Genomic DNA, 17,090 nt, shown 5'->3' with positions numbered 1-17,090 from the left:
CATGAGCCACTACGTGCAGCAGCAGCTGGGCTGGCAGCTGGACTGCAGCCTGCCCATCGCAGCCTACCGCGCCTTGGTGCTGCCCGTGGCCCTGGCGCTGGCCGTGGGCTGCACGGCCGCCTGCTGTCGCAGTCGCGCCGCCTGCTGTGCATACCCTTTCGCTGTGCGCACCTTCGTCTTCGCCATGCCACTAAGCATGGCCTGCCCCATCATGGTGGAGAGTCTCCTCTTTGACCTCCGCACCCGCAACCCCACGCTCTTCATCTACTTCTACCGCCGCTACTGCTGGCTGCTGGTGGCCGCCTTCTTCAATGTCAGCAAAATTCCTGAGCGGATCCAACCAGGGCTCTTTGACATCGTGGGGCACAGCCACCAGCTCTTCCACATCTTTACCTTCCTCAGCATCTACGACCAGGTGCACTATGTGGAGGATGGGCTGGCTGAGTTCCTCAAGGCACCCCTGGCTGCCCCCACCTACCTGGGCACAGTGGGGTATATGCTGCTCCTGGCACTCTGCCTGGCCATGGTCGTCAGGAGGTTCCTCGGTGTCGCAGACCTCTGCAAGCAGGACTAGCCGGGGCAGCAACCACCATACTGATGACCCTTGGGCTGGAGACCCCCTGCCTGATCATCTTCAGACTGGCGACCCTCAGAGTAGCCCCACTGTGTCCTGAAGATACTCTGAAACCTGGGGCAAGCACGCCTGTGGAGGAGAGGAGGGTTGCCAGAGAAAATGACCGTGGCAGAACTGCTCATGCTCTTAACTACTAGGTTACCAGAGGAAGCAAGCAAACACTTACTGGTATGTTGCTGCTTAGAGTATAAGGTGAAATAATTTAGCTCTGCTACGAGGAAGAATGCATGAACTGTGAATGCCACTTACTAATTTCATAACAATTAGGTTTGAACTAGCTCTGTATATACATATATATATATTTCTCTCTCTAGCTATGTATTTATTAGCTACAGATATGTGTGTATATGTATGCACCTGAAGACACTTGTGCAATGACTACTCAGAGGCTTTCAGCCAACTCCGATGGGAAATTTCCTAGCAGATTATGCACTGACACTTCTCCTCTGTGATACTGTAACAGGCCTTTGCAGCCACATACTGGATTTTAAAGGCAAACTAATCGATAGCTAGCTATAGTTTTTAAGGTCTTGCAGCCGTTTCAGCCAGGGAACAATACATTTAACAGAGAGAGGAAAAGCAGCTGTGCATTATTACAGAATTGATGGAGGGACTGTAATTAGACAGGCAGTGAGTGGTTGGTCTGGCCACTCGGATGCAAAAATAAAATAAAGGGATATGTAAAACAACTGAACCAGAAAGGGGTCAAACCAGTTTGGAGCGGGGGAGAAGAGGGGCACTGCATAATGGCATGGCTCTTCCCCTAGCACATAAGGAAGGGGGTTGCTAAGGGGCCCCTTTTATCTCCCCTGGTAAATCACCCCGAATGGGCCCTTTAGCGACAAAGTCAGATGCCAGATTTTCTTTAAGCCCCTGCTATGCTCAGTGGGAGTTCTGTGGATGTGAAGAGAGTAACTGATGCACGAGATCTCATGCTGGATCCATCAAAGAATTACACGGAACTGGTTTCTTTTGCTCTTTAATTAGAGCACTCTGTCAGATTTACCATGCTAAAATTAGTTATAGAATAAGGTACTGCTGAATCTGAGTTCAGGACCTGAAATCTGGCTCTATAAGTACTGAATATTGGCACTTTCTCATCATTCCCCACTTAGTTATTTTGATCAGTTGTGGCTGCAGCTGGGTGTTTTTAAGTCCTCCTTCAGAAGCTTTGAGGGAGTTCAAAGACAAGAATTATAAGATCCTTTTCAAAGTGGTATCTTTTCACAGCAACCCAGGTACTACCCTTCTCACACAACGAACAGCTAACTATAGATTGAACTTTATATGGAAAGAGACATTTTTGTAAACTATGTGCAGATTTTAAACATGCATTTTGATTTTGTCTTACAGAACAAGTAACAAGTATGCAATAATATTACAGAAGGGGGTTACAACTTAAAGTTCAGGTGAGAAACTGCTTGTATACCCCATTTTCAAAAAGGAGGGTGTTACTTCCTTAGGAAACACTGGTGCCATACTGCCCAATATCTTAGTGGCTCTTTAACGCAGCCTCTTTGTCCCTACTGTGGAAATACATTTCTGCTTGGATCTTTCCCATTCTCATGGACATCTGAACCCCAATAAAATATTTTGAGTGCAGTTCCATAGCCTTGCTGTAAGACAAAGCCCCCTTTGTTTATAACGGGTATATAGGAAGAACTATAGCTAGGGATTGTGAGGTCAAATACTTAATACGGGTCAGAATCATCACAGAAACCAATAATTGATATGTCCTGTACCAATGTCAGCTTTGTGAAAATGCCCTGTGAAAGTGTATAAGCTAAAAGAAAATTACACCCGCTTCATTTTATGTTTTTATCTCAACCCATTTTAACTATAATGGTTTGGATCTTTTAGATTCTCAGTCAATGATAAGAATGGTCTAACAAAAATATGGATTCTCTGCCAGTCACAATTCTGCTAGTATATAATTTGTGGTAGGGTCACATGTGGTCTCTTAAAGACATTGGCTAGAATTTTCTGAAACAGCAGTTCCCAAACCGGACTCTTATCTATCACTGATGGCCCATAAAAGCCATCATGGCCCTGTGTGGCTGTCTGTGTTCTGTTTTCATTTTCCAACCTGCATTCAAGAGAAAACGAAAACTACATTAGGCAATTTTAATTTTACATATTTTCATTAAGTTCTGTGATAAATGCGGCATTGCTTTATTCAGCTACCAATAAAGCAGAAAATTAGCTGCGCCACTGGGAGTGGAGGCTGGTTCACAACTGTCATGCTTTGAAATGTTCTTTTATATTGTGAAAAAACCTTGGAAGCTCACAGTAGGAAGCAAATGGATTAAGACCTGCAACGATGTCATCCTATGAATTTCCACAACTGCAAAACGAGACCCAAATCTTTGAGATGTGCTGTATTCAAGTTAAAATAATAGCGGCATAGTACTTAGTGTCCAGTGACTCATCCAAGTTTCAAAACTAATTATGTAGAAAGGGTTTGCCTGGGAGATGCCACTAGCATGTCCAACCAACAATTAAAAACTAAGAGAGAAATCAAAAAGGCCAGGAACGGCAAATCTCTGCACTAGAAGACAGCTCAGAAACAAGCAACAGTAAAAGCCAAATGTAAAAAAGGCTTTTCAAGCATACTGTATAATGAATTATGTTTGTGCTTGTCAGTCACAACGTAGAGGACATCTCAAGAGGCAGTGTCAAAAAAGGCTGTTGCTAACTTGTAAAAATACATTTGATATTTGCAGCTAGGCCACACAGGGTTGTCTATATATATCTCAACGACAGATAACAGTATAAAGGCTGGACTGCAACCAACTGCAATTTTACTGGAATCTTACTGCTGTTTCAAGAGTTGCCTGTGAGCCCTCGTCAGGCTGCAGATTTGGTACATGGCTCTGATATTAAGAATACTGCTTCATTTATAAGTTTCTACTGGCAAAATGTTGAGGCAAGTGTATGGGCCTGAGCACTTTGTGGAATTATTTGTAAATGGTGGTTGCAAGTCCTGCTCTCTGAGCCACTGCAAGCAGACTGCATGAATCAGGAGTGAACGGGTGCAGGGAGATGTGATTAGATTTTAAGGGTTCTAATTAATGTATGTTTGCTCGTTTGTCTGTTTGTGGCTCCAAATTAAAAAGTTACAATAAGTGTGGAGAATATCTCAGGGAAATGCTACCTGAGTGTCTGTGTTTATTCAGTGAAGGACATGTATGAGGATAATTGATCCATTTGTCATGTCTGATAGCCAGTCTCCGTAAATATGGATGGAACAAAACTGAGTCAAAGGGGTTAAAAGTGGAATAAAACGTCTATAATGATAGTGCTTGGATGTGCTCATGCAGGTGTGAATGTCAGCATTTGTGTGGCTTGTAAGGGAGCAGGATCTCTTTTTGGTGTGAAAGCACACATGACTGGACATCTATAACCATGTCCAGAGCTTAGACAGGAAGTCTAACCTGCAGACTAGATGCATAAGGACACCCTAGAAATACTCTGCATAATGTTTTTATTGCCTGGGTACCTGTTTTAAGGTCTACACTGTGGACTCCACAGCTCATCATTAAAACCTAAAAGGCTTTTCAGGACTTTAGAGGGAGAGTCTGTGGGTATGAGGGACGAGGTGAGGACTGGAGCACAAGGGAATGGCCTGAAAATGCCTGCGCGTCTTTCTGTCTTCGGCTGACACTGACCTTCAGACTGAAATACCTGTGCCAATATGAACCGACTGTTGATGGGACCAGTTCCCAGAATGTTGGTGGCATGGACGCTCCCCGTTGCAATCAGCATGTGCCTAGAACTGCAGTCTACGCATTGGCACGCCTTCAATAAGCCTAGTTTCTGGGCACTTTCGAGTAACCTGTAAACTTCAAGCTCATCTTCTTGTAAGACAGATACACCTACTCTGTAGTAATATCCTGTATTCTGTGGTGATGCACTGTTTCCTCTTCTGCAGTGTGTTCATGTGAATGTCACTATCCAGGATATCTGTGCAGCCCTGAGCTGCTTCATTGGCAAGACTGGAGTCTGTGGTCTGGACACAAAGAGAAAGGTTTTGTCTGCATGTTGCACTTGTAAAAATTTAGCAGTTAAAAGTAGAAACACATTGTTTTTTGCTAAAATGATAGCTTTGCTTAGTTGTCCAAGTGTTGTGCTTATTATTTATTTGCTGAATCCAGCTACTCTGTTGATTATTTTTGTCAACAGTGCCCCTGCAGAAAATGACAGTATGAAAGTTTTACTTCATGTTTAAGTAAACTCTCTGAGGCAGCACATTCAGAAAGTATTATTGCACTTAACTCAGTTAATTACCATCCGCATGCCTTACAGAAACAAACCATACTGTAGTAATTGCCAGATTATACTGGTTTTCATTGCCTATGAGAGCAAAAACGACCAAGTGGACGGTAACAAGCTGAGGAGTTAGGCACTCCTGGGTTCTTGTCCCTGCTTTGCTACTACCTGTTCTGTAACCTAGGGCAAGTTATTTAAACTGTGTTCATCCTGAATGAATTTAAATCATGTAAACCACTGGAATTGTACCAGGGTTGAATTTGACCCTCTGTGTCTCAGTTTCCACATCTATAAGATGGGGAGAATATACCTTACCTACCTCGCAGGGTTGCTCTGAAGACTAGCTAATGTTTGTAAAGCACTTAAAAATGCAAAAAACCTCCTAGGTGCTAAGAAGAAGTATTACTGAACTCTGGCAGAGAAAATGTTGTATTTTTCCATAGCTCCTCATCTCACAGGGAGAGAAACATGAATGCTTCTAGATCATGAAATCTTGGGACAAGCCGTCATCATTGCCATACTTCTAGGAGGTTCACATCCTGTGCCCTTTGGAGCTGATGGCAGAATTTCCACTGGCTTCAAGGGAGGGGCAATCAAGACCTAGGCTGAGTAAATAGGCTGACTACTAAATGCTTAAGGGTCAGGAGCAAAGAGAAAGCATACATGAGTTAAGTACTCTTCAGAAATTCTCACTGGTGATGTGTACCCAGGGATACTGTAATGCTGACATGAGACCTCGTTGTTCATTTAGCCATGGATTGTATTCCAGTTACCATGAAACAATGGAGCAAAATTTCCCATCAGTGTCCCTAAGACTATGATTACGTCTCAATCGCCACTGGGAATTTCAGCCTGCTTCAAGCTGCTTCTTATCAGACTAAAAAGACCTTAAATAAATTAAGCTTTTAAATAAACATGTGTAATCATTTGGGAACCTAAAGTTATATTGATCAGACAAACAACTTCCTCATTTCTCCTCCCATTCCCCAAAACCAACAACATGGAGCCAATCCTATCCTTGAGCAAAACTGAACTTGGATCTTCCTATCACACGTGTGTGCTCTTCCTTTGCCGTAGCGCCCTGACAAATCATCCTGCTAACCCACTCTGCCCTTCTCCTGGAATGACTGATATAAGCAGCACCACTCTGTAGAGGACAATGTTTTTAAGGGCTTTTCTAACTGGCAGCAGCAGTGGAAACAAACAAACAAAAAAGACAACAAAGAGTTTGAGTGGTTCATCAAGTCAAAGTCTCTGCCTTTAGAAATTTACCCTATTCGAGTATATGCCAAGCTTCCGTTAGATACCTGTAAGTCAGGGCTACGCAAACAACACCCAAGTTAGAGCTGAGATGGTACCCACTTTTCCTCAGATAAGCTGCAAGATGCCGAGGAGGTGGCACATACACAGAAAGACACAGACTTCCATTCAAGACATGTAGTGTCCTGAAGCTGGATATGGAATAAAGTTATTTTCACAGCTTGCTTAGACTGCTTCATTCCACTGAATTCAGTAATAAGTTAATGACCAAGGCAAAGGAAGCAAGTTTTTGCCCTAAGTTCCCTGTAAGGAAACACCACCAACAGACTTCTGCTTTCAGGGCAATTGCTTCCTGGGCCACGCTCAGAACACAGAGGATTCTGAAGCAGGGCTTTGCTGTATCGTGTGAACGCCTTAGGATGTGTGATTGTAGCTGGGGGATAATAGATAAACTGGAGAAACGGTTTACAGTGAGCCAGTTCTGTCTGCTAGAGTCAAGTGTGCTTTAGCAAGAGGTGTCACATTTAAAGGTCTGCGCATGCAATGAACAAAAAGTCTGCATTTTGTTTCGTTCTGTTGGGAGGGTTTGAAAATTGACTCTTTGTACACTTCTGGATCCTGACTACTGTATATGTAATGACTATGCATTTTTAGCAAAAAAAAAGTGTGAGCTATAAATAAAGTTGATTCTGAGTACATTTTTGCATAAATGCCTTTATAAAGTTTTTTTCGTTTCTTAATATAAATTACTGTGACACCTGTAGGATTGGAAATGTGTTGAATGTAGTTCTCTTTAAACACAGGTGTTAGCACAAGTACAGGAACTTCCAATTCTTATATAGTGGTGTTGGCATTTCTGGAAACACTATGCCACAGCAAAAGTATTGTTGCCATTTTATTGCCTTTTATGTTTTAAGCAATAAAACAGCATCAATACCTTTTTAGTTCTCCAATATCTATGCTAACTAATTAATGATAGGCACCCCTGTTATATTAAAACTCATTAATGTGCATAAGGAGATACGTGTTCTGCCGGCAGTGCTCATTGAAGAATCCTGAAATTGGTAGCAAGAGCCACATCGAGAATCACAGCAAAATATTGACTACGAAATGAAGAGGTCTATTTGGCATCAAATAAAGTCTCCCATTTGGCAGACGAGGAATGTTCCAAGTGGCGGAATACTGTTTTTCAGTCCAAGCCAGGCACCAAAAAGCACCCAATGCACTGCAGTTACATAAAGGATCTGCTTTAAGCCTTCTGTGTCAAAATTCAACAGGGCAGGATGTAGCCCAGTGTTAATTGCAAGCACCCCCTGATACTGTAAAAAAGCTGAAGACAATGGAAAACTGTAGGATCTTCAAGTTGAGGTTTGCAGAATACCTTCAAAAGTTCTAAAATTCTCAAGACCTCTTATCTGCAGTTTGTACACCCTGTTTGAAATATGGTAATGACTTCGATGAGCCCAGCAATAGCATCCATCACCACCTCACAAACAGATGCTTCAAAAGACTACTTCCTACAAATAAAAGAATGCTTCAGATGTTAACAATGTTAACAATGTTAAATTAATTAAATGTTAAATGTTAACAATGCTATTGTTAACATTTAAGGCCTCTCATGATGTTATCAGAAGGCTCTGTCCCTAACTGCTGGACATGAACATACTGGAGGAAATCCTCACGAAACTGATGGAGCCAGCAAGGATGGCAGAGTACTGAGCAGAATAGAAAGCAACAAAAGTCACTGCTAGAAGAGGTAATTTATTGAGGTCAGTGCCTCAGCCTTCAGCTGAGATGGCTCCATAGTTGTTCTGATAACCAACTGGAAATCTGAAGACAATCTGCATTTTGTTACCATGACATCACTTTCTGACAAATGGCCCTAAAAGTCAGGACAGTGTATTTGTGGAGAAACAAAAGGACATCTGTTACACTTCTTTAACCTTCAGATTTTATTCCCTCATATCAGGATAATGTATGGTTAGTAGAATCTGTGAGTGAAGATGAAACTCCTGACAAAGTTAAACAGCTGGTAAAAATTAAAAGCAAATCAGTGTTAATGCCAAGGCTAAATCTTGGTTTCAGTAATGAAAGCCTCTGGGGCAGACACTACAGATGCACTTTTCTGCATCAGAAAGCTCTCTATTACAAGGCAGATTTCTTACCAAAAGTGGCAAACAGTGACTTCTGTTAGTGGGGAGCTGGAAATATTTCTCTTAGCAGGGAGCACAGAGTTTGGGTATATGATACATGCTTTACAGGTGAACGGCAACTACCATATGACACAAACTTTTTGGAGAGTATAGAGTTCTCTAATTTGAGTCTCTCCTGCCCCCAAGATCTAATCTTTTTGTGTCCCCCTTGAGTACTGAAATATGAAAATACAGATTTCCTTCATTTTTGGTGTTAAGCATACTTCCCATTTCTTATCCTCTGTTTGCTAGGAGACATCTGTTCTCTGTCACTCTCCCCTGTTATGGTGAGGAACTGGGCAATGCCACTTGTACAAGAAGAAAGACCTTGATTTTTCCTTCTTTACATCCTGGGCTGCCTGCATCCACAGTCCTTGGGCTATGGAATTCAATCACTGACACACAGTAGTGTCCCAAAATCTCAGCTTTTCTTTTTAGCAGCACTTGGAAAGACAACTATGAAACGTCAACGAGGTGGATAACAAGCAGCATCATCTGCAGCGCTCATAAACAATATAGATAATGAGCAAAAGGCAAACAGGTCCCCAGGACAGCTTCTCTGATACCTCTGTACGCACAGGCATTCTCTCTCTTATTCTCCCAAATTTAGCAAAGCTCATAAGCACATGCTTAACTTCAATATGAATATATGTTTATTTTTGTTCATTCACTGGTGTAAACTTTTCCTCGTGCATAAGTGCTATAGAAGCAGAGCCCTAATGAGCAGAGAGTGCCAGGGAAATGCTGCCAGCAAGAGTCTGGCACGACAAATTCTGCCACTCAGCCCAAAGGCAGTGTCTTACACTCCAACACCCCAAGATTCACATTCCCTCCTCTGCCTTAGTCCTTTAAAGCATTCTCCTTTCAGATCGTCTGAGATTTTAACATGAAACAGAGCAAAATACATATGTGAAATCTAGAAATGCACCAACTTAGTCATGAAATTAAACTACAGATTTTCCAACTGTGGCAATTACAACAGAACGTTGTTCCCTGTAGTCTGATAGAAAAGGATAGCTTGGAGTAAACTAGTCTAGAACACTAATCAGACTCACTGAGCACTATAACATACATTCACCAGCCAACCTGGTTAAAAAGAATGCTTATTTCTGTATTACAGAGACTCAAAGATTAAACACAGAAGCCAAATATTCTGTGCAGAATACCTTTGTCCCCAGAAATAAGACCATGCTCCTTCCAACTATAAGTACTCTGCTCCAACAGAGGCATGCCATATCCCTTATTTTAAGGTTCAGATGTACAATAAAAGATATTTATTTGGACAATAAAAAATAATTTGACTTAACTGATTTCAGTGAAACATAGGGAATTTAGGGTACACAAGTTTGGAAAACCTGCTGAAATGCAGTATACAGGTTGTATAATCAAGATCACATAAAGTCATAGCTAACTCAGCAGCCCTAACATCTCACAGAGGGAGTATACAGCCAGTGTATGTTAGGATCTACTTCTACTGAGATGACCAGTAATCCAAAGGATACAGTGAATTGATATAATGAATGGAAAATAGTACATACCTTTATTACTGTTACGCTGTGATAAGTATATTCCTGTTTTCAGGCATAAGGCTGAATTACTTATGTGGTATATGTGTTCAGAGAGCAACATTTATAAAGAAGATGGTAGCACCCTACATGCTTTGGCTGAGGACTCCAGCTGTTACCAACAAGACATTTTAGTAGTCTTCCTTGTTAAAGGAAAAAAAAAAAGAAACATTAGTCTCATAGAATTGACATGACTTGTTGAATTTGACTTTGTTGGCAGACTTGCTACGTAGATTTAGACAAAGCAAATGGACTGGTGGACTTACAAATATTACCAAGTGAAGTAATCACTGTTTTCCTTTCCAAAAGTTGCAGTGACTGTCTCCAAGCAGAGTTAGTGAAGACCCACAGTGAAACTGGCCATCTCGCCTTTACAGCAATTGTGGCTTGTAGTACAAGTCCTCTGTGGAAGGTACTCGATGTTCACCTAGAAGTATCAAATGCAATTTATTGATGCTTTTACATAACGCCAAGGAATATTATTCATTGGCCAAACATGCATAAATAGCTAACAAATATTTATAATTTTCCAGTACTGGAAGTGTCATGACTCCTAGCTTCACTGTCAGGGCAGAACTGCCAGATATGTCACAGAATCATAGAATCACAGGATGGTTTGGGTTGGAAGGGACCTTAAAGATCATCCAGTTCCAAGTCCCCTGCCATGGGCAGGGACACCTTCCACTAGACCAGGTTGCTCCAAGCCTCATCCAGCCTGGCCTTGAACACCCCCAGGGATGGGGCATCCACAGCTTCTCTGGGCAACCTGTCCCAGTGCCTCCCCACCCTCTCCGGGAAGAATTTCTTCCTGATGGCCAATCTCAATCTCCTCTCTTTCAATTTAAACCCATTACCCCTTGTCCTGTCACTACAGGCCCTTGTAAAAAGTCCCCCCAGCTTCCTTGTAGCCCCTTCAGGTGCTGGAAGGTGCTATAAGGTCTCCCCAGAGCCTTCTCTTCTCCAGGCTGAACAAGCCCAATTCTCCCAGCCTGTCCCCATAGCAGAGGTGCTCCAGCACTCTGCTCATCTCCGTGGCCTCCTCTGGACTCGCTCCAACCAGTCAATATCCTTCTGATGTTGAGGGCTTCACAGCTGGACGCAGAACTCCAGGTGGAGTCTCATGAGAGCAGAGAAGAGGAGGAGAATCCCCTCCCTCGACCTCTGGCCAGGCTGCTCTTGTCACCTCGACCTGCTGGCCAGGCTGCTCTTGTCGTATGTCCCAGACATATGAGTGAATTACAGCTGATTTCTCAACATGAAGCACTCTTTGTTTTGAAAGCCATTTCAGTCACCCAGTATCTCATGAATGAAACAATCTGCAACAAACAGGCTGGTAAATGAAGTCTCTAAGGTGAAAATTTCCAATGTGTATTATAATAGATTAGAAGTAGTGAGGTTTCCTTCACCAGTGATTCATGTGCTAAATTCATAAACAAGCACCAACTCAGTTCTCTTCCCTTTGCATTTTGTGTGGAAGGCACAAACAGGATGGAGAATAGTTCTGGCTGGTAAAAAGCCCTCTGACCCTACTTACTCCCTCGTCACATCTCTCCACTACTAGCAGAGAGGATGCAACAGGAATGCAGAGTGGCACAGCACGTCTCCTCTACACTGTGTTAGTCCATACGTGGCAAATAGCCTCCGATGATCCCACTGGGGTTGCTCCCACCCACGAGCCAAAGCAGCCTGAGAACCTGGCGCTGACAGCCCTGTGGCCAGCTGTGCCAAGTGAACCTCAGAACAAGATTCAGGCCTGCTGTTCAGGCGGAAGCTTCGCAACATCAGGCTGCGCCCAGCAGACCTGCAGGAGTTTCCTAGCCAGGGTTTGGTCTTACTCAGTTTTAAGAAAAAAACACCTCAATTTTCAAACTCAGCCATTGGTGCTGTGAAATCTCAGAGTTTGATCAAACCCTTGTATTTCACCAGCCTGCAATTAAAAAAAGACGAAACAAATTATACACATATATTGAAAAACATCAGCTAATTCAGATTTTTTTTTATCTGCCCCAGTCACTGCACAGATCTGAACTGCAGCATAGAACTGTGCGTGAAGGTTGAAGTGTAGCGTAGCACAGTGTCTATTTTAAAATTAACTGGCTGCAGTGCTTTTTGGAAGCCGTCCAGCATGGCAGCAGGGCTGGCCTGGCAGTGAGGCCTGAGGCCTGGCCGCGGAGCCGCCAGGAGGAGCGCACAGACCGCTCCCGAGGAGCAGGGATGGCCCTGCACAAGGCCGGTGGGAAGCTGTACAGCTCCCGCAAGGCCACACGTTCTCCATGGCAGCTAGCCGCTGTATTTCTCATTTGCAGCGCACAGAGGGGAGCAGAGGAGTACTCACCGCACGCCTCTGCCCACCGTCCTGTCTTCCCTGGATGCTGCACAGCCGGGGAGAGCACTGCCTTTTGTGGCTGCCCCTCACTGGGCTCCTCCACTGACCCCAGGGCTGATTTGGAAGGGATGCCCCATCCATACAATGCTTCAAGGGAGAAGCTGGCACAGAGAGCCTGACAGTCTGGCAAAAATAATGCCTTAGAAGCAGCAGCTTGCTGATATAATCCCAGATGAAAAGAAAAACTGTTTTGGAGGGGATGCAGCTGCACTCTTAGGCATTCCTGGAACTTAAACCGAGCATGAGTCAGTCAGAGTGAGAGTATGCATTTTGCCATGTTGACTTCTCATTTAAACACGTTGACTAAAATAAGTTCATTTGTTGTTTCCTTTACCTTATACATATGCAGCAGATACAGATTAACATACCTATTAGATTTACATTATCAGTTTAAAAGTAATATGTGCTAAACAAGCAAAGCAACTAAACAGGCAATAGGTCAAAAAAATTTCTCAAAATACCCCCTTGTGCAAGACTTCACCTTCCAGTACCTGTAAGGCTGCAGTATCAAGCATTTGAAAGTCATCAGTTCAGAAATAGCTCCTTCCTGGCCCAGAACTTTCTGTGAGGATTTCTCAGGACAAATTCAGGGCAAGAGAGTGGGATCGGACCTGGCAAACCCCAAGTTAGCCATGAGATGCACACCTGGCTGGCACACCACCACATCCACCCTGCCACAGCTGACCTGTCATCTACTGGATGTAAACAGCTTTTTTTAATCTGCAACTCTGTTTTCAGGCTGGTCCATGTCAGTACAGTCTACCTAACATATTCCCAGCTAATGTCAAACAATGCACATATATTTCATGTTACAGTTTTCAACACCTAAAGCATTAAAAATTACCTTCTGAAATATTGCAGTCCTCTTTCAGGCTCTAACAGTGAAATGTCAAAGTATTATAACAGTGCTATGATTCAATCCCTGCTTGCTAGCTAATTAGCCTCTCTCCCTGCCTTCAGCTGCAGAGTGTACATACTGTGCCCTGCTTGTAGTTTCTCACTCAAGCAGGAGCTGTTGGACTAACTCTGCTGTTTGTAAAGTAGAGCTGACGCTCATCCCTCCTGTTCAGTGACAGACAGATACTAGCTCTTGGCTTGCCACGACCTTTGAGTTCTCCTGGGGAGTTTGATTCGTTTTGGCCAGCAACACTTCACTCCCAACCTGCAGCCAAAGATTACATGGCACCACTGAGACAGCCATGCTTTCCTGTCCACTATTCGTCCCTTGAGTAGGCCTGTTCTGGGCACAGGCACAAGCCAGAACTGCCCAGATGATCTCTCCACTCCTTTCTCATTTAACACTGACATACAGGAAAGTGTTCCACAGTACCAGCTCCTGTGCAAGCTGCCCAATGACCCCTACGTCTTGTCCTGCCACAAGCTGTGCAAGTCAGAAGCCTCATTGTATGGATGCAGATCTAGCATCTCATCAAAGTGTTTCTGAATGTCTTTACTATGCTTCCTTGCAAAAATGGTTTCCCCAGCTGTTTATTTCTTCACAGTTTCTAACCCAACTTCACAAGGTCATCACCTTCCCTTTACAAATCTGAAGCCTGAAGCCATATTCCATTAGTTCTGACTCCTTCAGGGCCAGCTGGGGTCTGACAACTGACTCAAATGCATGTTCAAGTTCTCCAAGAAAAACCAAGGTGGATCAAGCAAGACTGTCCATGCTGTACCCGGGGCACTTCTCCCTGTGTCAGTGCCATACTAATGCCCTGCCTGAGTCTTGTTAAGACTGTGTAGCTGTACTGCTGTCACACAGATAGGACATACAACTGACTTCCTAAGTACCTGTGTCCTGTCCACTGTCTTCCCGTCTTATACTGTTGGCTGCATTGGCACTAAACAAGAGTAAGAAATTCTGTGTGAGGTATGGTCAAAATGTGGCAACATGCAGTCATACCTGTACATTCAGTCGAATCCCATAATAAAATAACATTCAATTTATTCTGACATACCACTGAAAACTGAATGTACTTCTTTCTTCACAACGGTCTCTCTATAGGTAAAGCTTTTCTGGATGTTTACGACACGTTCTATGTTTACCCACAACCTATCTACATACACAATGTGAGTGAAATTCTAGACGGACAAATTTGCTTTGGTAATAGCAAGATTTATTGCCTTTTTTCATCAGGTTTTGGTTTTAGGATGTCTGTCATCATTTCTTTGTCAACAGATTTTGCATATCTCAACATGACTGATTGATTTGCACGTCTGATCAGTGAGAATCCAGAGGCCTGACCACATTTCCTGATAACAACTGTAGGGATTTACTCTCAACCAAGAGTGTGAGAAATGTTCTGCAGTACGAGCCCCATCTTTTATGCTCAATGTCAAACATAACAGGCTTCTAATAATAGAACTACCACAATCTGTCCAGCTATTCCAGTCCTGGATCTACTACAGGAAGCAATTTATTAGATTATAGCTAATGCAGTAAACAGTGATTCTTTCTAGTGACATGGTAAGAACAGAAAGTTTTCGCATGGTAAGGAGTTTTCTCATCTACAACACTTTTCTAGAAGTTTTAGCAGGGTCAGTTTTAGTGAAATATTTACAATTCCTCATCTACAACTTACCACAGCATGCACTGAACTCTGGGGTTTTCATAAGGCCCTTTATAAACTGGAAGGACCCCCATCTACAGGGAATGTTGATGCTGTCTCGAATTTCGGACCTCACCTACCATTGTGCATTCAAAGATTTTTATTTTTATTTTATGATGGGAACATAACAGAAGTAAGAATGCAATACAACTTTCCCCACATTATCCCTTAACTAAAAGAATTTTCTTGAAGTTCCCAAACTCCTTTAAATTAATTTCATGCAGAATCAAGCCTCAGCAGTATCAGTTGCTTTGTTAACAAAATGAAATAGTTTTAAGCTGTTGCTCAGCTTTGACTATTGCAGGTAATACTCCAGACTAATTGTCTTGCCCAGCTGACATTACAGTGCAGTGTTCTCAGCAATGCTCATTTGACTAGTTATCTTAAACGTACACAGAATTCATGACACCACAGACTCGGGGGAGGGGGGGGGGGGGGGGGGTGTGTGGAAATGATGCAGAGGTGCCAGGCTTTATGGCTCTCTGAGCTATACGCAAAACCTTCATCCCTCTGTATCCTGCAGCTGCACAGCCATGTTTCTGAAAGGATCCCAGCTTCATGCTTTCTACTGTGCAGCCCCACCATCCCAGCTTCATATCCTCTCCCACCAGGAGAGCAAGCTGAGGCAATGGGACAGGTTAAGCCCAGCATCCCGCAGCCACAGCCCACCGTCAGGAGCAGAGCTGGGCAGAGTTAGGTTGAAAATCCAGATCAGAAACCCAAAGACAAGCAGCTACAAAGCAAACCTGCAGAACTGGCAAGAGTTTTGCATCCGCACCACCTGCACATCAGAGACCTGGGCCAGGAGCAGAGTTTGTTCCCTGTGAGCGCTTGGTCAGTGACAGCCGGTTTGAAGGATGTCTTAAACTCAGCTAGGCAGCGGCTGACTACACTCATTTCCCAAGGCCAGGTACCCTCATCCCCTTAGCCAAAAATCTGTTTCCTGATCTGAGCTGTGTTTTTGTGGCAGGTGCTGTGGTGCACGCAGCAGAACAGCGAGAGGAACAGAGAAACCCTGCTTCCTCAAAAAATACACGCATCCACTACACTTGCTGACTGCATTTCTGTACATGTTGTAATGTCCGTAATTAGCTTCTTCCATATTCCAAACTGCAGAAGTAAAATACACTGTGTTCAGAAATATATGCATACAGCTGTGCCTCCGTTTCTTCTCCATAGCACTGGGTAAATTGTGCACCCTGTCTCAAGGAATTTAGCAAGGTAGTGCGGAGGCTTTGTAGCATATTCGAGGGACACCAGTTAGACTTGTGTACTAGTTTCACACTGAATTTCAGCATGAATGTGGTGCTGGAAAAATGTGTTAGCATCTAGTTTTATAACCACTGCAATTGCCTGTCTCTCTTTGACACAGTTTGTGATTTCTTCCTAAAGAAAAGGGCCTGAGATGCTGACCTGCCACACACAGGAAAGATGCCAGCAGATTCAGTAATTCTGCATTTCCTTGCAATGGCTTTAGAAGTATTAACACTTGTTATTTTGTTGTAATAATCTAAGTTTTGTTCATCTGTAGCTCAGAAACTGGATAGACATATTGCTATATTCTCCAAGTGGTTTTTCCCAGTTGATATATTTCCACCACACGTCTTATCCTTAATATAGATTCTGCACCAATGGTTACTTGCTCACCCGTTACGTCAACCACACATACCAGGTTCAACGCAGTTCTAGCTGCTCAGTCATTCTCCTTCCATCTGCCAGTGCCTATGTAATATTCAACTCCTTAACTTTTGAGTATTCATCACAATCAATTTAACTTGGTGGGTCCTTACATCTTGCTGATAGTTGCTTGTTCTTTCATAGTTTTTACGTAAGACATATAGACACAGAAATCTCTGGTGTCCCTCCCATCTCCAAGTTTCAAGACAGACACTTCTCTGCTTTTACAGTAGCCTTCCTTCCAATTTTTACAGTAGCCTTCCTTCCAATTTTATTTGGAAATATTGTATCTGAAAAGATGTTTTAAAGATTAAAGATCACACATTGTTGTCAAGAATTGCTTTCCAGCTGTCAGACAACACTGTGCTTTAATTATACAGTCCCCTGAAAGACCTTCCACACTCTTTTGTTTGTTTTATGAAAATCATTTTATTAGCAAAACATATGACTAAAAAAAGGGGTATGACTATGGTTATTGTAATATGAATTATTTCA

The 17,090-nt window shown here is 43.1% G+C and overlaps 1 protein-coding gene across 1 annotated transcript; it reads left to right on the top strand.

The window, feature by feature from the left end:
* The first annotated feature begins 1 nt into the window (after position 1).
* On the top strand, positions 2–574 carry PAQR9 (progestin and adipoQ receptor family member IX). Its single transcript, XM_010156189.1, has one exon. It carries the CDS (start codon positions 2–4, stop codon positions 572–574), a length of 573 nt encoding a protein of 190 aa, XP_010154491.1.
* Positions 575–17,090: the final 16,516 nt, after the last annotated feature.

The sequence above is a fragment of the Eurypyga helias genome, unplaced genomic scaffold (genome assembly GCF_000690775.1).
Source record: "Eurypyga helias isolate BGI_N326 unplaced genomic scaffold, ASM69077v1 scaffold10697, whole genome shotgun sequence".
Classification (NCBI taxonomy): Eukaryota; Metazoa; Chordata; class Aves; order Eurypygiformes; family Eurypygidae; genus Eurypyga; species Eurypyga helias.
Note: the sequence above shows the minus strand (reverse complement) of the source record. Positions and strands in the feature narration are given on the sequence as shown.

Excerpts from the sequence above, each read along its gene's own strand:
- PAQR9 (XM_010156189.1), top strand. The coding sequence starts at position 2 with ATGAGCCACTACGTGCAGCAGCAGCTGGGCTGGCAGCTGGACTGCAGC.